At 39.9% G+C, this 24,164-nt stretch overlaps 1 protein-coding gene across 3 annotated transcripts in view; it reads right to left on the reverse strand.

Moving 5' to 3' along the window:
- The window catches only part of LOC108719066 (transmembrane protein 245), a 173,049-nt gene that overhangs the window by 71,515 nt on the left and 77,370 nt on the right, over positions 1 to 24,164 (reverse strand). For all 3 annotated transcript variants that reach the window (XM_041566221.1, XM_041566220.1, XM_018267675.2), the window contains 4 exons: positions 15,169 to 15,251; positions 13,164 to 13,254; positions 7,692 to 7,790; positions 6,208 to 6,339 (listed from right to left, as the gene is read on the reverse strand). In XM_041566221.1, the coding sequence (XP_041422155.1) occupies positions 6,208 to 6,339; positions 7,692 to 7,790; positions 13,164 to 13,254; positions 15,169 to 15,251 (405 nt within the window). The remainder of the gene's footprint in view (positions 1 to 6,207; positions 6,340 to 7,691; positions 7,791 to 13,163; positions 13,255 to 15,168; positions 15,252 to 24,164) is intronic.

Here is a 24,164-nt window from a genome sequence, read left to right on the forward strand (position 1 = left end):
GACGATTTTCAGAAATTTGATAAAAACCGTTATGTTCAGCATTGCTTTGCAGTTTGGCAGTTTGCAGTAGAAACACTTATTTACCCATATTGGATTCGTCAGAATGTGTACTTTCTGAAAATATATGGTTTTCTGGGGTCTCTGTACTGTTAGGGGGGTCTAATGTTGCATATTACACACACCAGGTGCTTATATTGCAGCAGCCAGCGCGTCAGCCGTGAAAATGTATATACACTATTGTCATTTGGGGGTCTCTGTACGCCACATAGTTTGCTATATCTATGCATACTGGGCATCAAAGTGTTCAGTAGACCCCTGGCGTTCATATTTAGGATGTTTTATGCTGATACGTTACGAAATGTGTGGCATATAATGGGGTAGAATTCAAGCTTTGTGACGATTTTCAGAAATTTGATAAAAACCGTTATGTTCAGCATTGCTTTGCAGTTTGGCAGTTTGCAGTAGAAACACTTATTTACCCATATTGGATTCGTCAGAATGTGTACTTTCTGAAAATATATGGTTTTCTGGGGTCTCTGTACTGTTAGGGGGGTCTAATGTTGCATAATACACACACCAGGTGCTTATATTGCAGCAACCAGCGCGTCAGCCGTGAAAATGTATATACACTATTGTCATTTGGGGGTCTCTGTACGCCACATAGTTTGCTATATCTATGCATACTGGGCATCAAAGTGTTCAGTAGACCCCTGGCGTTCATATTTAGGATGTTTTATGCTGATAAGTTACGAAATGTGGGGCATATAATGGGGTAAAATTCAAGCTTTGTGACGATTTTCAGAAATTTCATAAAAACCGTTATGTTCAGCATTGCTTTGCAGTTTGGCAGTTTGCAGTAAAAACACTTATTTACCCATATTGGATTCGTCAGAATGTGTACTTTCTGAAAATATATGGTTTTCTGGGGTCTCTGTACTGTTAGGGGGGTCTAATGTCGCATAATACACACTCCAGGTGCTCATATTGCAGCAGCCAGAGCGTCAGCCGTGAAAATGTATATACACTATTGTCATTTGGGGGTCTCTGTGCGCCACATAGTTTGGTATATCTATGCATATTGGGCATCAAAGTGTTCAGTAGACCCCTGGCGTTCATATTTAGGATGTTTTATGCTGATAAGTTACGAAATGTGGGGCATATAATGGGGTAAAATTCAAACTTTGTGACGATTTTCAGAAATTTGATAAAAACCGTTATGTTCAGCATTGCTTTGCAGTTTGGCAGTTTGCAGTAGAAACACTTATTTACCCATATTGGATTCGTCAGAATGTGTACTTTCTGAAAATATATGGTTTTCTGGGGTCTCTGTACTGTTAGGGGGGTCTAATGTTGCATATTACACACACCAGGTGCTTATATTGCAGCAGCCAGCGCGTCAGCCGTGAAAATGTATATACACTATTGTCATTTGGGGGTCTCTGTACGCCACATAGTTTGCTATATCTATGCATACTGGGCATCAAAGTGTTCAGTAGACCCCTGGCGTTCATATTTAGGATGTTTTATGCTGATACGTTACGAAATGTGTGGCATATAATGGGGTAGAATTCAAGCTTTGTGACGATTTTCAGAAATTTGATAAAAACCGTTATGTTCAGCATTGCTTTGCAGTTTGGCAGTTTGCAGTAGAAACACTTATTTACCCATATCGGATTCGTCAGAATGTGTACTTTCTGAAAATATATGGTTTTCTGGGGTCTCTGTACTGTTAGGGGGGTCTAATGTTGCATAATACACACACCAGGTGCTTATATTGCAGCAGCCAGCGCGTCAGCCGTGAAAATGTATATACACTATTGTCATTTGGGGGTCTCTGTACGCCACATAGTTTGCTATATCTATGCATACTGGGCATCAAAGTGTTCAGTAGACCCCTGGCGTTCATATTTAGGATGTTTTATGCTGATACGTTACGAAATGTGTGGCATGTAATGGGGTAAAATTCAAGCTTTGTGACGATTTTCAGAAATTTGATAAAAACCGTTATGTTCAGCATTGCTTTGCAGTTTGGCAGTTTGCAGTAGAAACACTTATTTACCCATATTGGATTCGTCAGAATGTGTACTTTCTGAAAATATATGGTTTTCTGGGGTCTCTGTACTGTTAGGGGGGTCTAATGTCGCATAATACACACTCCAGGTGCTCATATTGCAGCAGCCAGAGCGTCAGCCGTGAAAATGTATATACACTATTGTCATTTGGGGGTCTCTGTGCGCCACATAGTTTGGTATATCTATGCATATTGGGCATCAAAGTGTTCAGTAGACCCCTGGCGTTCATATTTAGGATGTTTTATGCTGATACGTTACGAAATGTGTGGCATATAATGGGGTAAAATTCAAGCTTTGTGACGATTTTCCGAAATTTGATAAAAAACGTTATGTTCAGCATTGCTTTGCAGTTTGGCAGTTTGCAGTAGAAACACTTATTTACCCATATTGGATTCGTCAGAATGTGTACTTTCTGAAAATATATGGTTTTCTGGGGTATCTGTACTGTTAGGTGGGCTAATGTCGCATAATACACACACCGGGTGGTTATATTGCAGCAGCCAGCGCGTCAGCCGTGAAAATGTCTATACATATTGTCATTTGGGGGTCTCTGTGCGCCACATAGTTTGGTATATCTATGCACATTGGGTATCAAACTGTTTAGTAGACCCATATGTTTATATTTAGGATGCTTTATGCTGGTAATGATACATGGACAATACGATGCTGGAAAGTTGAAGCTTTGAGGCAATTTCCAGATATTTCACCAAAACCGACAACTTTGGGAAAGCCTTGCGACTCAGTAGTTTGGAGCAATAAGGCATGGGTACCCATTTTAGATTCTGTAGAATGTGTACTTTCCAAAAATGTATGGGTTTGGGGGGTAAACATATATTTCTGTGTTTTTACCCCACAAAAATGCAGTCAATGTGTTGATTTTTCATTAGCTGAAGTTACCCACGGGACTGTTTGTATGCGCTAACTTCATTTTGGGGCCTCTAAATGCCAGATACTTTGGTAAACCTATGAACAATGGCCACCAAACTGTTCGGAGGAACCCTGGCAATCATATTTAGGGTGCTTTTTCTTGGTGCATAACGATACATGGGTGATATGGTGCTGAGAAGTTGAAGCTTTGAGGAAATTTTCAGATATTTCACCAAAACCGACAATTGTGGGAAAGCCTTGCGACTCAGTAGTTTGGAGCAGAAAGGCATGGGTACCCATTTTAGATTCTGTAGAATGTGTACTTTCCAAAAATATATGGGTTTTGGGGGGTAAACATATATTTCTGTTTTTTACCCCACAAAAATGCAGTCAATTTGTTGATCTTTCATTAGCTGAAGTTACCCACGGGACTGTTTGTATGCGCTAACTTCATTTTGGGGCCTCTAAATGCCAGATACTTTGGTAAACCTATGAACAATGGCCACCAAACTGTTTGGAGGAACCCTGGCAATCATATTTAGGGTGCTTTTTCTTGGTGCGTAACGATACATGGGTGATATGGTGCTGGGAAGTTGAAGCTTTGAGGCAATTTTCAGATATTTCACCAAAACCGACAACTTTGGGAAAGCCTTGCGACTCAGTAGTTTGGAGCAGAAAGGCATGGGTACCCATTTTAGATTCGGTAGAATGTGTACTTTCCAAACATATATGGGTTTTGGGGGGTAAACATATATTTCTGTGTTTTACCCCACAAAAATTCAGTCAATGTGTTGATTTTTCATTAGCTGAAGTTACCCACGGGACTGTTTGTATGCGCTAACTTCATTTTGGGGCCTCTAAATGCCAGATACTTTGGTAAACTTATGAACAATGGCCACCAAAATGTTCAGAGGAACCCTGGCAATCATATTTAGGGTGCTTTTTCTTAGTACGTAATGACACATGGGTGATATGGTGCTGGGAAGTTGAAGCTTTGAAGCAATTTTCAGATATTTCACCAAAACCGACAACTTTGGGAAAGCCTTGCGACTCAGTAGTTTGGAGCAATAAGGCATGGGTACCCATTTTAGATTCTGTAGAATGTGTACTTTCCAAAAATGTATGGGTTTGGGGGGTAAACATATATTTCTGTGTTTTTACCCCACAAAAATGCAGTCAATGTGTTGATTTTTCATTAGCTGAAGTTACCCACGGGACTGTTTGTATGCGCTAACTTCATTTTGGGGCCTCTAAATGCCAGATACTTTGGTAAACCTATGAACAATGGCCACCAAACTGTTCGGAGGAACCCTGGCAATCATATTTAGGGTGCTTTTTCTTGGTGCATAACGATACATGGGTGATATGGTGCTGAGAAGTTGAAGCTTTGAGGCAATTTTCAGATATTTCACCAAAACTGACAATTGTGGGAAAGCCTTGCGACTCAGTAGTTTGGAGCAGAAAGGCATGGGTACCCATTTTAGATTCTGTAGAATGTGTACTTTCCAAAAATATATGGGTTTTGGGGGGTAAACATATATTTCTGTGTTTTTACCCCACAAAAATGCAGTCAATGTGTTGATTTTTCATTAGCTGAAGTTACCCACGGGACTGTTTGTATGTGCTAACATCATTTTGGGGCCTCTAAATGCCAGATACTTTGGTAAACTTATGAACAATGGCCACCAAAATGTTCAGAGGAACCCTGGCAATCATATTTAGGGTGCTTTTTCTTAGTACGTAATGACACATGGGTGATATGGTGCTGGGAAGTTGAAGCTTTGAGGCAATTTTCAGATATTTCACCAAAACCGACAACTTTGGGAAAGCCTTGCGACTCAGTAGTTTGGAGCAGAAAGGCATGGGTACCCATTTTAGATTCAGTAGAATGTGTACTTTCCAAAAATATATGGGTTTGGGGGGTAAACATATATTTCTGTGTTTTTACCCCACAAAAATGCAGTCAATGTGTTGATTTTTCATTAGATGAAGTTACCCACAGGACTATTTGTATGCGCTAACTTCATTTTGAGGCCTCTAAATGCCAGATACTTTGGTAAACCTATGAACAATGGCCACCAAACTGTTTGGAGGAACCCTGGCAATCATATTTAGGGTGCTTTTTCTTGGTGCGTAACGATACATGGGTGATATGGTGCTGGGAAGTTGAAGCTTTGAGGCAATTTTCAGATATTTCACCAAAACCGACAATTGTGGGAAAGCCTTGCGACTCAGTAGTTTGGAGCAGAAAGGCATGGGTACATATTTTAGATTCGGTAGAATGTGTACTTTCCAAAAATATATGGGTTTGGGGGGTAAACATATATTTCTGTGTTTTTACCCCACAAAAAATGCAGTCAATGTGTTGATTTCTCAGTAGCTGAAGTAAAGTCCTGAACAATTTGGATGTGCTAACTACATATTGGTGTCTCTAAATGCCAGATACTTTGGTAAACCTATGCATAATGGGTATCAAATTGTTCAGTGGACCCCTGGCAATCATATTTCAGGTGCTTTTTCTTGGTACCTAATATAGTTTGGGATATGCGGAGCAGCAAAATAAAACCTTTGAAATGATTTTTCAGAATTTTGAATTTTTTGTTGAAAAACCGCTATGTTCAGACAAGCTTTTATGTTTGGTAGTTGGGAGTAGAGAGACATAGTTACCCATTTTGTAATCGGCAGAATGTGTACTTTTCAAAAATGTATGGTTTTCTGGGGTAAACCTACGGTTTCAGGATTTTTTGCCTTGGAATCTAAAGCATGCCGTTTTCTGCCTTAGTGCTTTCAAAATTCGGTAATATACTGCCGGGAGTTTTTGCTGTACAGAAATCCTAAATCTCCCTAAAACTATACATATCTGGTATTGGCACGTTCGAGAGACATAAGGCTTTCCAAATCAGTTGGATTTTCATCCGTAAAATGAAATATTTTTCTGGTATAAATTGATATACGATGAAAAATGGTAATTTTTCATTTTTTTTTGGTATTTAGCACTATAAATTTTTTTGCACAGGTGGAAATACATGAAAACTCAGGCAGATTTAGAAAGCTCAGTTTCTACCGAAAAAAACAATGTATAGTTTTCCTAGGTAAACTATAGGTTTCCCCTCAGAAAATGCCCCTAAAGTGAGAGAGCACAAAATGTTTCAAAAACGGCTGGCATTTCGCGTAACCAAAATGTGAAATTCTGCTGGCACTTAAAGGGTTAATAGTGGATTTAAGGACAACAAGAGGCTGCAGATAATAGGGTGAAATTATGTCTTACTGAAAGAAAGGTTTCGATATTCTCATGAACAAATGATGCAATATCCTGCCAGTCCAGAATATCTCCCAGCCAACTATTTTGTCGTTGTATTTGCATCTTGTGTCCCTTGTGCCTGCCAGAATGAGTGACATTCTGTAAAGGGGGAAACAAACAGGTCGACATACTATTAAGTGCACAAAAATAACATAAGAATAAATAACATAAGAAAAACTAATATGGTTATACAATTATATATGTACAGGTATGGGACCTATTATACAGAATGCTCGGGACCTGGGGTTTTCCGGATAATGGATTTTTCCGTAGTCTGGATCTTCAAACTTTCTACTAAAAGTCTACTAGAAAATCATGTAAAGATGAAATAAACACATTTTTTTTTGCTTCTAATAAGGATTAATTATATCTTCGTTTGGATCAAGTACAAGATACTTTCTTATTATTACAGAGGAAAAAGGATATACATTTTAAATATTTGGATTATTTCATTATAATGGAGTCTATGGGAGACGGCCATTCCATAATTCTGAGCTTTCTGGATAACGGGTTTCCCGATAATGGATACCATACCTGTACTTATTCTATATATTCTAATAATGTACTTTCCTTCAAATCTGAGTTAAAAACCCTGTGAACTAGAGTAAAATGCACTGTATCTGATAATCAAAAGAGTGGAGAACTGTTTAGTTTAAGCATATTACATGTGTTACACCTGTGTTTGTGTGTTATACCTGGTAAAAGCGAAAAGATTAGCCAAAATATTTGAACAGAAAGCTTCAGGTCACTTTATTACATTCAACCATGGGGCAAACCAGCTTAAATTTCAAAGTGTATTTGTATACAGTATATCTTTTGTAACGTACATAATATTCTAGATGAGATGTTATGCTTTGTAAGGGAACACAAGGGAGCATTGTTAACCAGGCCATATACTTTAAACAGTGGCATAACTAGATGTAAATGGGCCCTCACAATAGGTTAATTTTAGGTCCCCCAACATATCCAGAGGTTGTCCTGTTTACCAATATATGTTGAAATTGCTCATTAATTAGGGCCTCATTGGGCCCCTATACGTCCTGCACCAGGTCTGTGTCCTCTGTAGTTCTGCACTTATGTTGTGGAAGGCTGATCAGAACAGAAGTTTCTCTTACATGGCCACATAACTCCCTAGCAAGGCATAACAACTTTTTTCAAGTCACGTTCATACAATGGGTAACAATAAGACTAATATTTCCCCATCTCTTCCTTTTTTTCTTGACCCCTCCCACTTACCTTTTGGATTTTGACATATTTTCTTCAACAGCTTTTTTCTCTCTCCTAATTAAACATTTTCCTTATTACTTTTTCCCCTGCATTCTACAGAAGAGGCCATAGCATGCCAACCTGTGGTACCTGTGGCATATATTTTTAACAGGTGAAATAAACAGGTTTAACATAAGCTCCACCCAAAAGCTGTAATAGAAAAAAAAGTTATTGAGCTAACTTACCTTAATAAACCAAGAATGATACAGTCTGTCCCACAGCTCTAGAACCTGCTTCTCAATGACTGCTGTGTTGTTGACCTTCTCCCCTAAAATCTTATGCAACTGCAAAGAGAATTAAAATAAAATTTTAAGCAAAGTAAAAAATATTATCAAGTACATACTGCAATTCTCATTCATTTTTGCTTACACCAAGTACATACTGCAATTCTCATTCATTTTTGCTTACACTTTTGTAACATCTCTCTCTCTATATCACATTATTCATTAAAGGAGAAGGAAAGTCGTTTACCCCCAAGTAAATGTATTTACTTACCTGAAACCTGGGCCGGTGCTCCTATTAGCAGAAAACTGCACCGGCCCGGGGGTTATTCCAGGGAGCACCACGGAGCACTTCTTTTCTTTCACGTGGCAGACGCAGACGCGGTAGAATGAAAAAGCCAACTTTTTAGTTAAGGTTCGGCTTTCACTCTAATGTGCACGCACAGCCGCGAGACTAAAGAAGAAGCTGGAAGAGAAGCGATCTGTGGTGCTCGCTGGAATAACCCCGGGCCGGTGCATTTATCTTCTGATAGGAGCAACTGCCCGGGGTTTCAAGTAAGTAAATACGTTCATTGGGGGGTGCCTAACATTTGGCACCCCAAGTAGTAAACACATTTTCTTCTCCTTTAAATGGGTTGTTCACTTTCAATATGCAAATCTTATAAAATTCATTCCTATTTTCACCCATTAAAAATATGCTTCTAAAAATCTCATTGAATGAATGGAAAGTGGGTACATTTTCTGTGGTGAGCTTTAATCTTTTTGATAAATCTGCCCCATAGATACCTGTAAGGACTACCTAATGGTAGAGGCTGAATAGAATCTAAGAGAAATATCCATCTATATATATTTATTAGAAAGCAGCATCTGTTTTGTTAGGCTAGCGGAACATAGAGCAGATCATCTTCTTTTCAATGCCTGCGTATAAACCACAGGCGAATGAATGCCCTTGATCTGCTTCGTACAAGTGTAATTTGGCAGGCTGGAAAGTACCCTTAGGGTATTTTAGAGGCCAACGAATGTTTATCTGTAGTGACAGGTGAATCTGACACGTTTCGCCAAAAATTTGCAAAACGGTATAAAATTCACACATTGCCATCAATGGGAGTTTTTTTCCGTGTGATAATTTTTCAAATTGTACGTCAATTTTAAAACTGCTCGACATTTTTTATTGTCTATTAGAGTCTGGTGCTCATTGCATGTGCATGTAAACATCCAGGTAAAGTTGTTGTATCGTGTTAGCCAGTCACAGGGCAAAAAAAATTACAAGCAGCTTAAAAAGGAGCTAAAATGTTCTGAAAATCTTGCTATGATTATCTTAGTTAGCCAATAAAGGTATATAAAGGTACCTTTATACCATCTGAACACCCACATTCACACTATAGTTCATTTCATGTCAGTTGACCTCCCAATGTGTTTTTGTGCCATGTGGGACAAAAGCAGAGGACCTAAAGTAAATTGTTGATTCAACCTTTGCTGTTCTATTTTTTTTTTTTTTCAAACATGTTTTTATTTATATATAACATATAAAAACTGTGTCAGTTTGCAGGAATGTGAATAATTATAGTAAGCATGGTGTAAGTTCAACAGTTTCCAATAATAGGTTTACAATAACATAAGTACAATACAAAACATACAGCTCAAAACATATTAAATAGTATTACGTAGGACTCAATGGGTAGATTGCCAGCAGTCTGTTAATCTGATGGCTCCTGGGAGGCACGAAAGTCAGTAATTCTTGTTCACGTTGCCAGTTGTTGAGGTATTGGGATGACTCCACTACAAGTGTTTCTTCCTCATACCATGTGGTTCGTCTGAATGTGTAGACCGTGAGATTTCTGGTATGTTGTGGGAGTGTCATTATATACGGTGTCCAGGTGTTAAAGAATTTTGTTGTGTTGTGTTCCTTTTTGGTTATTGCTTCCAACCAATCCATATGGAATAAGTGGTGTAGTTTTTGTTTAACCATCAATATGGATGGGGAGTCTAAATGCTGTTCTATTTTTGATGACAGCAGTGGTAAAAATCAGTGTCATCTACAGCTAACTGGGTCTCCCTGCAAAAAATTCTTCAGGGGGCCCAGGTTAGCTGCACTCATGCATGCCAACCTCTCCTCCGTCCAGCCCATCTGAAAGCCTGAACTTGTGGTATGCAGAAATTTTACCATGAGCAGGGAGATTTCACCCTGCAGTCTGGGCCTCCCTGTCCCCCGGCGACCGTGGGGTCTGCTGCATTATAGTTACTACACTGGTTTCACCCTAAAAGTTAATTTTAAGTTGAACAACTCCTTCAAGCTACAAACTTTACATGTTACCAATAGCTTAGGGCTGACTAGGGTACAGAGATGTGTAGTTCTGTATCAATGTACTGTAAATCTACTATTAACGGACAATGATATGAATACTGAATGAAAAACAATGTGGTAAAGTATGTTTCCTAGACCTTGATCGGTTTATATGCTCAAAAATAAAACTAGAAAAGGGGAGATTAAAAAAAGAACAAAAGAAAAGGAAAAATTAAAAAAGGAAATGAAAAATTCATAAATAATAGGAGAAATGGATAAATGAAATAGAACTTAGAAATGTAGGAAAATAGTAAATAGGCATGGGTAGCAAAAGGGGGTTTATAGTGTAGTAATTATTAACTAGAGAGGTACATTTCCTGAAGAAAATGTGAGTGGTGCTTGCCGTGGCAAAACTCAGGCCCCCCATATATGTTGGGTGTCTTGCCCAGTCGCCCCTGGTGCCTAGAGAGTACACAAAGTCGGTAGAATCCGGATTAAACCGGTGAAATTTAAAGCCAACCAAATTTTACCATTGAAATCAATCCAAACAAACTGGCTATTTTTGGCTCCGCCCACTTTTAAAAATTTGTAACCCAGTCACCAAATGGACCAAGTTTGAGCACTCTTACATTAACAGTGTAAGAATGACAGGAATTTAAATATTCCCATTGAATAGCGTTAGGTAAAATTTGATTGGCTGTCTTAAGCTCCGCCCATTTTTCTGAATTTTAACCCCAGTTACCTAGTCATGGTCAGTGCCAAGTTTGGGGCCTCCGGTTTTAAAACTGTGAGAACGGCGGTAATCAAAAATTTTACATTGAAGTCAATAGGTGAAAACGGATTGGCTGTTTATGGCTCCACCCACTTTTCCTAAATTTTGACCGCAGTCACCCAGTGAGTAATTGAGCCAAGTTTGGTACACCTAGCATTTAAACCGTGATAATAGCAGCAGTTTATCATTTTTCATTAAGGTCAAAGGCTGAAATCTGATTGGCTGTTGTTGCCCCGCCCCTTTTTTTCCTAATTGTGAACCACAGTCACTCAGTGACTAACATACCAAAGTTTGGGAATGCTGTCATTTAATGTGTAAAAATGGCAGCATTTCTATTTTTTTCTATTGAAAATCAATGAATGAAATTTGATTGGTTGTTTTTCTAAACTTGAAGTGGAAACCCCCAGCGACCACATTTGTGATATTCAAGGTCCCTGACATCAATACTGAGAGAATGGCAGCCTTCTTAATTTTTCCCATTAAAACCAATCAAAGAAATCTGATTGGTTGGTTTTGGCTCCACCCACTTTTCTTAATTTTAATCCCAGTCCCCCAGTGACCAACTGTGCCAACTTTGAGGAGGCTGCCATTAACCGTCTAAGAGCGGCAGCAGTTTAAAATTTTCCTATTTAATTGAATGGCTGAAATTTGATTGGCTGTTGTAGACTCCGCCCACTTTTTGTAAATTTTGGCCGCAGTCACCCAGTGACCCACGGTGCCAAGTTTGGGAGCTCTGGCTTTATTACTGTGAGAATTACAGCTGTTTACATTTTCTCATTGAAGTCAATAGGGAAAATCTGATTGGTTGTTTGCGGCTCCGCTCACTTTTTTGGGTCCCCAAAATAGGACAGAAAAGTCACAACACCCCATTCCCGAATAAGCTGAACGGTTTGACACCTCATTCATGGGTCTGCGACAAACTAATTATTCGATAAATTCCCCATTATAAGTCAATGGGGCAAATTTGGGGACCTCTCCTGCCCCGGGGGTAAAACTTATACCCTCGTGTGGGGTATCATCTGACACAGGTCGCAAACCTCTTCAAATGTGGTAAATTTAACGTTTCTACAAGATTCCCTCTCTGCGCTAGAATCCGTCAAAAGTTGGCCTCAATGTTAATCTATGGGACTTTTCGGGGTGGTTAATTACCCCCGCAAGGGGCAATTAACCACCCACCCCTTAGAAAAGTCATACCACCCCATTCCCGATTAAGCCGCACGATTTGACACCTCATTCATGGGTCTAGGACAAACGGTGCGGGACTAGTTACGCGCCAAACTTTCATACGGAAGAAGAATAAAAATAAGTTTGCAAGATAACAGTAGTGATGCTTTGCTTCGCAAGCACCACTAAATAAAAATAAGTTTGCAAGATAACAGTAGTGATGCTTTGCTTCGCAAGCAGCACTAATAATAAAATGTTTACATCTGATAACATGTTCACACCAACTCTGAATGTTGCCATTCGCCCCCTCCCTCCATAGTCGACTATTCAGAAAAGTCACACAGACCTCTCCATGCAGAGTAGCACAGCAGAGCTCAGGGGTGCAATCTTTGATCCTCTTATTCCCTTTGGCTCTTTACAGAGCGTTCTAGCACATTCGCAGTAGGCGGTTTACCAAACAGCTCTAACTGCACATCCTTTCGCAAGTGTTTCTGAAGATAATGAAAATGGCACCCGTGAGCTCTGCTGCACTACTTTGCATAGAGTAGTCTGTCTCAGCAAAACTTTTCTAAATATTGTACTATAGTGGAATGCGGTGAGAAAGTGTGGAGCAGAGGCGGGCCAGGCGCCCTAGGCAACACAGCCGGCCAGCTCGCCCCCCTACCTTTCCCCGATGCGCAAATACATGGTAAAGCTGTTGCATGTGCATGCGTGGTAACAACGTTCTCTCGCGCGCATGCATGATAATGCAGCTCGCATAGCACGCAAGCTGAATTAAAAGTGAGTTTGGTCTAGGGTTAGGCAGAAGAGGTACTTGCCCAGCGCCCCCCAATCATTGCGCCATAAGCAGCTACCTCTTCTGCCTCTTCACCTTAAAAAGGTTGAACTCGATGGACATGTGTCTTTTTTCAACCTTACTTACTATGTTACTATGTTACTATGTTACCCCTAGTTCCTGCCCTGGCGTGGAGGGGGTGAATGGGGGCTACTAATGGATTGGGGTATAGTTCTCATTTAAACACTTTCCACTGACAGCAGGATGCTCAATGAATTTCCCTGAAGATTTATAATCCAAAGTCAGGTTGAGTTAAAGGGTGAACTGCTGCACTTAATTGATGTAAGCAGAAAGCAAGTAGTAGAGATATATGAAATTAGCCTTATAGATATTATGTTCCTGCAAATTCACAAGATTTTGTTATATGCCCTGCATTCTTACCTTGAGGGTTATCCATTCTCTGCCATATTGATACACATTGTTAGCAGCCGAGTTAAGAGCTTTCTGAACAACCTGTGCTTCAGGAAGCCAACTGCATTATAAACAACAAAAAAAAAACTAAAACATACATAAGGCAAAGCACACAAACTTGCACCATAACAAATATTTTTTTAGTATTTGTAAATTTTAGTAGATCTTGTTTGCTACATTAAAGGAGAAGGAAAGATTAACACAAAGTAAGCTTCATCATAAAGGTCTACGTAAATACACCCAATTATACTCACAGTGCTGCTGCTCTGTGAAAAGAAACACTGCATTCCTTTCTTCCTATTCTTTACACATGGGCTTCAGTATCAGTTTTCAATCTTTCAGCTCAAACCTCGGGCCGGGGGCAGAAGCCTGTACAGCTTCGTCCTCTCCCCTTCCCTTCTTTAATCTGAGCAGATAGCAGAGCCAGTAGTGAGAGACACATTGATGCAGGAGCGCTGCAGGGAAGTTACATCACACCAAATGGATATGGCAGCTGCTTTCTTACTCAGAGAGAGCTTCTATGGCTGTTTACTAGGGTATGGTAAAGTATTGTACAAAATACATATAGAGTTCTAGCTTGCACTATTGTGGATAATTTATTGGCAAGAAACTGCATCAGTAGCTTTCCTTCTCCTTTAATCTAGAGGGAACATTGCCCATAACTGTCGTTGTAGGTGAACCGTTCATCAAGAAAAAAAATAGACCTTCATAAAAAGTGTACAACTGGAAAAGTTCCATTTTGTTCTTCCTCTAGGAAAGTTACTAATCGAAAAGGGACCTTAAAACAGAAATTTTGGCTGACCCAGCAGGGTCTGCCATTCTTAGTGCGTCAACAAACCATTGCCCTATGTGGATCCAGAGAAAGGTGCCTTTGTGACTCGAACATGTGTTTATAAATCAGTTGTTTGCAGCGAAGTACTGGGGTGGCATGTGCCTGTGTGTTTTCAGTGGTGCTGAACACATTGTAGTGGAACTGCAGGAGTATTGTGATGAGAACATTGTGTTTTGGGGAAAATATTATATAAGTAGGCAATTGTCTTAAGGAAGATAAAATATAAAACAAATAACTGATAAATCCATTTTTGGTCTACCATTTTGTCAGAAATGCAGCACCTGCCGAGTGCTGTTGCATTCTCACCCACTGGAAGCTCTATGGATTTAGCATTGGTAAAACCCTGGCCTGGCGCTGTCTCTGTCTTGTACCCATCTTCTTCACTTGCAGTGTGTGATCAGGCTGAGACCATCTGCCTGGAAATCTAATAAAAATCTAATAAGGTGTAGAGTTATGGGATAGGCAGATGTAAACTACTAAACGTGATAGATTAAAATGTGATTGATAAGGTGGCACTCAGGAACAAGCCAGTTAAAGGAGAACTAAAGTTTAAATAAAGAAGTAGGGTAGGCATGCTCAGCCCTTTAGCAGTAAAGATCTGTGTATGCAAATATTCACCAGTAGCCCTCCATCTTCTTTTCTGCTGATTTACTGCACATACTCTGTGATGTTGTCAGCTACTGATCTGACCAACAAACAATATGCTGTATATATGGAATATAAAGGTCACTAAACAACACTGATTAGTAATTTATACAGATAATTACACAGTGGCAGCACAGATACCAGTGCAATTAACACCAGAATTTAATAATCAGCCTTGTAGCATCAGCTTATATTATAGACTGACCTCATTTTCGCCTTGGTAATTTGAAAATCCACAAAGTTTCTGACAGTTCCCTAAGCCTAGCCCCCTGCTCTTCTGCTGATTTTGTTTGGAAGCCAGAGATCCCCTTTAAAAAATTGTAATGAATGTATATTGCAAATTTGCTTAGAATTATGTTTTCTTTTATTAGGTCCAAAAAAAAAAATTTTGAGTTGACATCCGTTAACTCAAACAAATAATAACAATGTCACCCTGCTTTTAAGAAATTACTTCCTGACAAATGTCGATGATTAGATTACAACATATTGGTTGCTTACTTTGCCCATTCTGGGTGACTGGAAACCGTGTCATTTATCAAATTGCTTGTAACTTTGATGATGTGCACGCTTTCTTCATGAACCTAGAAGGGAAAATATATTTAGAATTCAATGTCACAAAGGTTATATTTCAATCATAGTTCATACCAGTAAATTGATATATACAATGCCTTGCAAAAGTATTTACAAATATAAAATATTGTTGACTGTAAAACTAATTTCAAAGCACTAAAACAGATTTTTTTTTTTACTGTGACATTATTTTGTGAAATAAAAAATGTATAAATAAAAAAGAAATAAATTCTGTATGTAACATAACTGAAAACAATAATGCCCTAACAGGTGTAGGTGGCAAAGTGAAAGAGACTCAGCTACTGTTGAAAAAAGAATAGGCTGCTAGTTTGCCGAAAGTGTTAAAGGATAAGTAAACATTTCAATTAAGTGAATGTAAAATTGACAAGAGCACTTTTGCAATTCACATTCATTATTCGTTTTTTTCTGAAACTGACCAGAAGGTGGTGCTGTTGTAATCAAATCATTCATAAAAAACTGTACATGTATCCCTTAATATCTTGAAATTAAAAGAAAGAAAAATATGAATAGCACTAAGAATAGCACTCTCGTCAATTTTTTACATTCACTTCAAATACTGTCAGTGCACACTGGGTTTAACACATACATGCACAATATCAACAAGAAAACAGACACCTTTCAAAACAATTCACTCAGGTGTAGTCTTAATGAAAAATAATGCCCATATCAGGTCTTTAACACCACACACAGTAATCCCTTAAAGTACAAGTGACATAAAACCCTCAATAAAACCATATATTCACAAAGTGATATGCATAATAAAATGTTCCAGAAGTTGCTAAATGGAAACTAGCGGGAGTTAGCAGTCCCTTTAGTTTGTACATGTCATCCTCAGCGTGGACAAGTTCAAACGGGCAAGTTGTTAACAGTTCTGCTGTGTGGAAAGCCCGCATATCTATGATTTAAGTCACGGGCATGCTTTTAACAGTTCTCCTGCTGTATAAAAAGCCCCATATCTGTGATGTAAATAAAGGATGTAGCTAATAGTAGACGTGCACAGTACTCAGGGGCGATCCTGGCCCCTCCACCGCCTGAGCAACTGCTGCTGCCCCCCCTCCCCCGGAAATTCGCTCTTAAAGTACCAGGAGCAGCTTTTTTGCCGCCCCTGGTACCTAGTGGGGTGCTGCTGCCTGAGGCGACAGCCTCAACTCGCCTCATTGGCGAAGCACCCCTGACAGTACTTAGCATAAATATCTCACCACACCGGGCAGAGCTGCATCATCCATCTGAAGTGCTGACACCCAGAACAATTATATTGGAGTTCCACATTCAGAACATCACCATTTCCACCACAGTTTTTTCATTCATTCCTTTTATTAAAGGTTTACTTATACTTTAATAATGGGGGTGGGGTTATATTATACAGGTATTGACTGGAGGAAATACAAGCAGGACATTTAATGGTAAATTTATAAACTTTCTACAATATACAGTTTTGTCACAGATTGTTGAGGACCTAAGCATATCTAGTAATCTCTGATATTGGAGAATGTATAGCAAACTATAAGAACACCTAGGTAATAGTGACTACAATTATACCTTATTTAATGTTAGACGCAAAAAAGTAAAACAAGCAGACTTTAAAATTTTAGCAAGCAAAGTCCAGCACCAGGATCATTACTTCAGCAGGTAGACTGGGAAATGAGGTATTTAGCTAAATATACAGAACAGAAATGTATTAAATTATTACTGTTCTCAGTATTATTATTACTTTATATTTTACAATAGGGGGTAGTTTATTATATAATAATTTATAATACACAAAAGCCATGAATATCTTGTAAATTATATCCTTATAAACGGTGAGTAGTGATGTCATCAGTTATAAACGGTGAGTAGTGATGTAATTTCTGTCACATGACTCACTAAAATTTGTGTATTATAATTAATAAAGTACCCCCAGTTGTAAAATATGAGGATATTATAAGTTACCTCGGAATTCTATGACCTGTATAAAAACACTCGGCCTTCGGCCTCGTGTTTTTATATGGTCATGAAACTCCTTGGTAACTTATAATATCCTTATATTTTACAAGAGGGGGTACTTTATTCACTATATTATTCCCTTAAATGGAACCTGTTACTCAGACATAAAAAGTTGCATAATAAATTTATGGAAGAAATCATTAAACTTTTTTTTTTTAATTAAAACATTCATAAAGTCCAGCTCTCAAACATGTACTGCCTTTCCTTTCAATTCTGTACTTCCTATTTATTACTGCCCTCCTCATATTCCACATCTCTGCTCACAGAGGCATATTTATCAAGGGTCAAATTTCGAATTGAAAAAACTTTGAAATTGTAATTCAGAAAGACCAACCAAAATAAAGTTTTTTTTGGGTCGAATAGGTCCGTTTTCGATCGAATAGGTCCGTGTTCGGCCGAATTCGAATCGTTCGAATCGAAGGAATAGCGCATTCGATCGAATTTCTCCCCAAAAAAACTTTGATTTTTCAAAGTCCACCAATTGACTCCAAATAAGTTCTAGGAGGTCCCCCATAGGCTAAAAGAGCAATTCAGCAGGTTTTAGATGGTGAATGGTCGAAGTCAAATTTTTAAAGAGACAGTACATGCTAAATTTCGATATTCAAATTTTTTGCAAATTCAAATCGAATTTGGACTATTCCCTGGTCGAAGTACACAAAAATAGCTGGAAATCTGAATTTTTTTTAATTCGAAAATTCACCTCGACCACTGATAAATCTGCCCCACTGTGTAGCCTGTGCTTGAGTTTTATACAGTTGCATTGCATTTACATAGTTTAAGTAAATTGTATTACTTGACCAACTCAACCAAACAATTTAGAATTATTTCTTAAGGTGACAGGTCCCCTTTAAAAGGAAAATAAAAGCATTAGTATGAAAGAAAAGTAGGAGAAAGGACAGTATATTATACTGGAGGGTGCCAAAATGTTAGGTTACCCCCAGTGATTACAATTGCTTGCCCAAGACCCCAGGCTGGTGCTCCTGTTCGCTGTGAATTGTACTGCTCAAGAAAACTCTATTGTTTGTGGTGCTCATCCTTAAAGGGGTAGTTTACCTTAACTTTTAATATGATAAAATTAACTTTTAATATGATATAGACAGTGATATGACATAGACATTTGCAATTGGTTTTAATTTTTTTTATTATTTGTGTTTTTTGAGTTATTTAGATTTTTATTCAGCATTTCTCCAGTTTGAAATGGTTGCTAGGGCCCAAATTACCCTGGCACAATGCACTGGTTGGAAAGAGAGACTGGAATATGAATAGGAGAGGGACTGAATAGAAAGACAATTAATAAAAAGTAGCAATAACAATACATTTCTAGTCTTACAGAGCACTTGTTTTTTAGATGGGGCCAGTGACCTATATCTATATATAATACACAAAAGCCATGAATATCCTGTAAATTATATCCTTATAAACGGTGAGTAGTGATGTCATCAGTTATAAACGGTGAGTAGTGATGTAATTTCTGTCACATGACTCACTAAAATGTGTGTATTATAATAAATAAAGTACCCCCAGTTGTAAAATATGAGGATATTAGAAGTTACCTCAGAGTTCCATGACCTGTATAAAAACACTCGGCCTTCGGCCTCGTGTTTTTATATGGTCATGAAACTCCTCGGTAACTAATAATATCCTTATATTTTACAAGAGGGGGTACTTTATTCACTATATCACGAACAGATAGCCAAGTACAAATCTGACATACTTGCAATTAAAAACTTGAGTGATCCAGGACTATAATGAGAACAGAGTCTACCGCTGCCTGCAAGGAGGTTTTCCCTTCAGAAAGAGAGGAGTGCCAAGTCGACTGCAAAGACCGGCGGGATATCTGTCCAGCAGCGAAGGATCGGACAGTGACCGCGAGACTGGCGCAGCAGGGGGAATAGGCGCAACAGACGCAATACCCGCGACATCGTCGCCTTCATCCTCGACTTTTTTAGAAGGGGCCCGACCGCCAAAGACCCTGCTACACAAAGGACTGAGCTTCGTCCCAATGGTGAGTAATCACCCCTTTGAGCATGTAGTTGATCATTTTAAATTTACACGCCAACAAAGACTAAGAGAGAGGTTTGGTGGGACAGAAAGGGTTAATGATCCGGCCAACGGGGACACTGGGGATCTACACAAGTGGGCCCTTAAACCCAAAAGTACCTATGATCCCCCAAGCAGCAACACCTCCATTAACATTTTCCATCGCCTATTGAATAATAACAGTATACCTCACGCCAAAAGTAGTCTGCTGATAGACATCATAGGGTATCCCCTGACTATCAGGTTGGTGATACAGTCCAGTTGTCTTCTAAGAATACTCCGTTGAAAGTCCCTTCTGCCAAGCTGGGTCCTAAATGTATTGGTCCCTTCCCTGTATCCAAAATCATTAACCCCTCTACTGTTTGTTTGGAACTTCCTCCTGAACTTAAAATCTCTAATTCTTTTCATGTTTCTTTATTAAAGCCTGCCAGGAGGGTCTGACATTCTCCTCCTCCTCCAGTTTCTGTTGAGGGTTAGCCTGAGTATTTGATGCAAACGTTGGTGGATTTACGTCTTTCTAGGGGCTACTTACAGTATTTGGTCCATTGGAAGGGCTATGGTCCTGAGGAGAGGTCTTGGGTTTCTGCCTCAGATGTTCATGCGGACCATCTCAAGCAGCAGTTTCACAATAGGTTTCCTGATAGACCTAGGTGATCCGGTGGCCCCACTCTGGAGGTGGGGGTAATGTAAGGTGGTATAGTGGGGCGTCAGGGACGCCTGCAGCGCTGGTCGCAGGGAGGCCCGTAGACTTGCTCCATGCGCACCGATGCACGCTGCTCTTCTTAGGTGTGTGCTGGCCGTTTCTGGGTTTAGCATGCCGGCGCTGTGTTGTCATCATGCATTGGCGCGATATTTGAATATTTAAAGGCGCAGGTGTCAATTGTACAGTCCCCAACGTTAGGTCTATTTTATAGTTCCTGGGTGCTTTCTTCTGTGTTCTTGATCTGTTTCTGACTCTGCCTGACCCAGTTTAAGTCTTGTTTGTTGCCTGTGCAGATTATTGCCTGGTTTTAACTACTCTCTTGGATCCTGACTGTGTACCGTGATTTTGGTGTATTCGACCCGGGCCTGTAACCCCCACTATTTCAAGTCTTGTAAATCTGTAACATATTGACTGATTGTTGCCAACGCGGCCTGACTTTTGACTACGTTCCTTGTTTCCCATTCTACAACCCCACTCTTGGTTCCCTTGCTTGCTCAGAACTCTCTCCTTGGTTCTCCCACAATAAGACCTGACGGCATCTGAGTAGCGGAGTGCTCCACCAAAAGCGGCTGCTAAAGGCGGAAGAGCCATGCTGATTGTTGCTCATAATGCCATTCATTAGAACAAAATTTTGAATGTGATCCCTTAACAAGCCTTCAAATAATTTGCCCACCACAGATGTCAAGCTTACTGGCCTATAATTGCCAGGCTGAGATCGTAATCCCTTTTTTATATTTTGGAATAACATCAGATTTTCTCCAATCAATAGGCACCACACCAGATGACAGTGAATCTGAGAAAATCAGAAATAAGGGCTGGTCTAAAACTGAACTAAGCTCTCTTAGAACCTGAGGGTTTATGTCATCAGGCCCTGGAGCCTTGTTTACATTAATTTGTATTAAAGCTTTTTGAATCATATCCTGAGTCAGCCACTGACTAGATTGAGCTGAACCATTCGTGCAGTTATAAAGTGAGCCTGTGAACTCAGACTCCTCTATTGTATACACTGAAGAAAAGAACTGATTTAACACATTTGCCTTTTCTGTATCTGTTACAACCATACCGGTACCATTATTTAATGGAGCAACACTCTCAACCTGCATCTTTTTACTATTAATATATTTAAAAAACTTTTTAGGGTTAGTTTTCACCTCCACCGCAATTAACTCTTCATTTCTTTTCTTAGCCTTCCGGATTGCTGATTTACAACATTTATTACAGTGTTTATATTCATTAAATGCAGCTTTTGTCCCTACAGATTTGTAGTTTTTAAATGCCTTTCTCTTCTTTCCCATTAACTTCTTTACTTATGTATTAAGCCACACAGGATGATTCTTAGAGCTTCTACGTTTAGTCCTTAAGGGAATAAATTGAGAACAGTAATGATTAAATATCATTTTAAAGGACAACCATTTCTGTTCTGTGTTTTTAGCTGAAAACCTAATGCCCCAATCAATGCTCTCTGTAGGGCAGCCCTCAAGGCACTAAAATTAGCTTTTCCAAAATTCATGGTTTTTGTTGCCCCAGTATATTTTTGTTTTTTGCACCAGACATTAAACAATATAACATTATGGTCACTATTACCCAGGGGTTCAATGACTTGCACATTTGCTATAAGTTCTGGGTCATTTGAGATCACTAAATCAAGAATAACATTTTTTCTGGTAGGCTCCTCAAAAACCTGTGCTAAAAAATTGTTGTGCAATAAGTTTATAAACTTGTTCCCATTAACTGATCTAGCAGTACCATTGCTCCAGTCAATATCTGGGTAATTAAAATCCCCCATTATCATTACTTTACCTAAACTAGCAGCCTTTTCTATTTGCATTAGGAGCTTTGTCTCTTTCTCCTCACTTACATTAGGGGGTCTATAGCATACTCCTACAATTAATTTGCTGGATTCATTACAATTGGTGAAGAACTCCAACCATACGACTCCTGCCCCCTCATTTTCTAACATAACCACCCCTTTATATGAGCTTTTAAATCCTGCCTAACATACAGACATACCCCTCCTCCTTTTCTATTGCCTCTGTCCCTCTGAAACAAAGTATAGCCACTGATATTTACTGCCCAGTCATGCGACTCATTCAGCCATGTTTCGGCCACACCAATCACATCATATTTTCCTTCCAACACCAGCAGCTCCAGCTCTCCCATTTTACCAGTCAGACTTCTTGCATTTGTAAACATACATTTAATACTGGTACCATATTGAACATACTGTATGACATGTGGTCCTCCCTATCCTTAACAGTATCCCCAGCCAAATCTCCTTCCCCATTTTCCCTTTCTTTGCCCACTATCTCATCTAACCTGTCTTCCACTGAATCTTTTACTGAACCCTCCCCCCCACACCTAGTTTAACTATAGAGTTTAGTATCACAATAGCCTTTGATATTATGTATGTCCAAAAAATCATCCAAGCCATTCTTAAAGGCATTAACTGAATCAGCCATCACAACATCACCTGGCAGTGCATTCCACAACCTCACTCTCCTGACTGTGAAGAACCCCCTACGTTGCTTCTAGTCTAAAGGGGTGGCCTCTGGTACAGTGATCCACTTTATGGGTAAAAAGGTCTCCTGTTTTTTGTCTATAATGTCCTCTAATGTAATTGTAAAGTGTAATCATGTCCCCTCGCAAGCATCTTTTTTCCAGAGAAAATAACCCCAACTTTGACAGTCTACCCTCATAATTTAAGTCTTCCATCCCTCTAACCAATGTAGTTGCACGTCTCTGCACTCTCTCCAGCTCATTTATATCCCTCTTAAGGACTGGAGTCCCTGGCCTTACCAGGGACCTATAAAGAGTCATAATTATGTTTTCATCCCTTGAGTTAATGCCCTTTTTTATGCAAGACAGAACTTTATTTGCTTTAGTAGCCACAGAATGACACTGCCCAGAATTAGACAAAGTGTTATCTACAAAGACCCCTAGATCCTTCTCATTTAAGGAAACTCCCAACACACTGCCAATTAGTGTATAACTTGCATTTATATTATTTTTGCCAAAGTGCCACCTTGCATTTATCAACATCGAACCTCATTTTCCAGTTTGCCCAGTTTTCCAATTTAGACAGATCACTCTCCAAAGTGGCAGCATCCTGCATGGAACCTATAGTTCTGCACAATTTAGTATCATCTGCAAAAATAGAAAGAGAACTTTCAATGCCCACCTCCAGGTCATTAACCCTTTCCCTGCCAGCCATTTGTCTAGATGCGAACATCTACTGCCAAGCAGTTTGTAAGAAACTTACCTATGCGGCGGGGACGCCCGCCGCATGGTCCTCGAGCCGGCGCTGGCGCCATCTTGGAAACTAGGGCGCGCGAGGCGCGCCTGCGCACCTCTTAAAGGCGTAGGCACGCCGCGGCGCATTAGCGCCAGCACGTTTTTTGACACCCGTTTGGCGCGAAATTTGAATATTTAAGGCCCATTCTGTTTCCCAGCCGGTGCCTGTGATAGGATTTGTTTCCTGGTGCTTCTGAGCCTTAGTGCATCTGTTCTTGTTATTCTGTATCTTGATTATCCGTGTTTGACCCTGCCTGTATCCTGACTACTCTGAACTCTGTATCCTGACCCTCGCCTGCCTACGACAACTCTTCCTGCTTAACCCCTTGATTGACAACCCGGTTTGACCCTTGCCTGCCTGACGATTCTGATATTCGCCTGCCTCGACCCAGCCTGTCTGATACCTTTTGTATCGTGACCTTCGGCCCAAAAAGACTTTGCTAACAGCTGTGCCCCTTCGCCAGCCAGAACATCTCGCCTTGCACCCCTCGTTAAGTCCAGGTGGCACCCAAGTAAGCTGAGGGCTCCTCCTGAAGCCCAACGGTGGTCACACTACTGGTGAAGCCGAGACAAGGGTGCTTGGCATTTGTTCATGTATCGGGTGCCAGCCGTGACATTATCACGGGCCATGGAGGACGAAAGTCACGTTGATGCTGCTGCTCCTCCTGCTTCAACTCCTCCCATTACCACCGAAGCGCTTCTTACCACCTTGCTACAGCGCTTGGAGGACCATGAGCGGGAGCAGAACAATCTCCTACGGGGTTTTCACAATCTAACCCGTCAGCTGGAGAATCCGCAAGTCCCGCAGCAGCTGCCTGTTCCTGTTTCTCCTGTGGGTTCTTCTGCTATGTGGGGTAATTCTACCAACCTCATGAACCCAAAA

This window comes from Xenopus laevis, chromosome 6L (genome assembly GCF_017654675.1).
Source record: "Xenopus laevis strain J_2021 chromosome 6L, Xenopus_laevis_v10.1, whole genome shotgun sequence".
NCBI classification, from domain to species: domain Eukaryota; kingdom Metazoa; phylum Chordata; class Amphibia; order Anura; family Pipidae; genus Xenopus; species Xenopus laevis.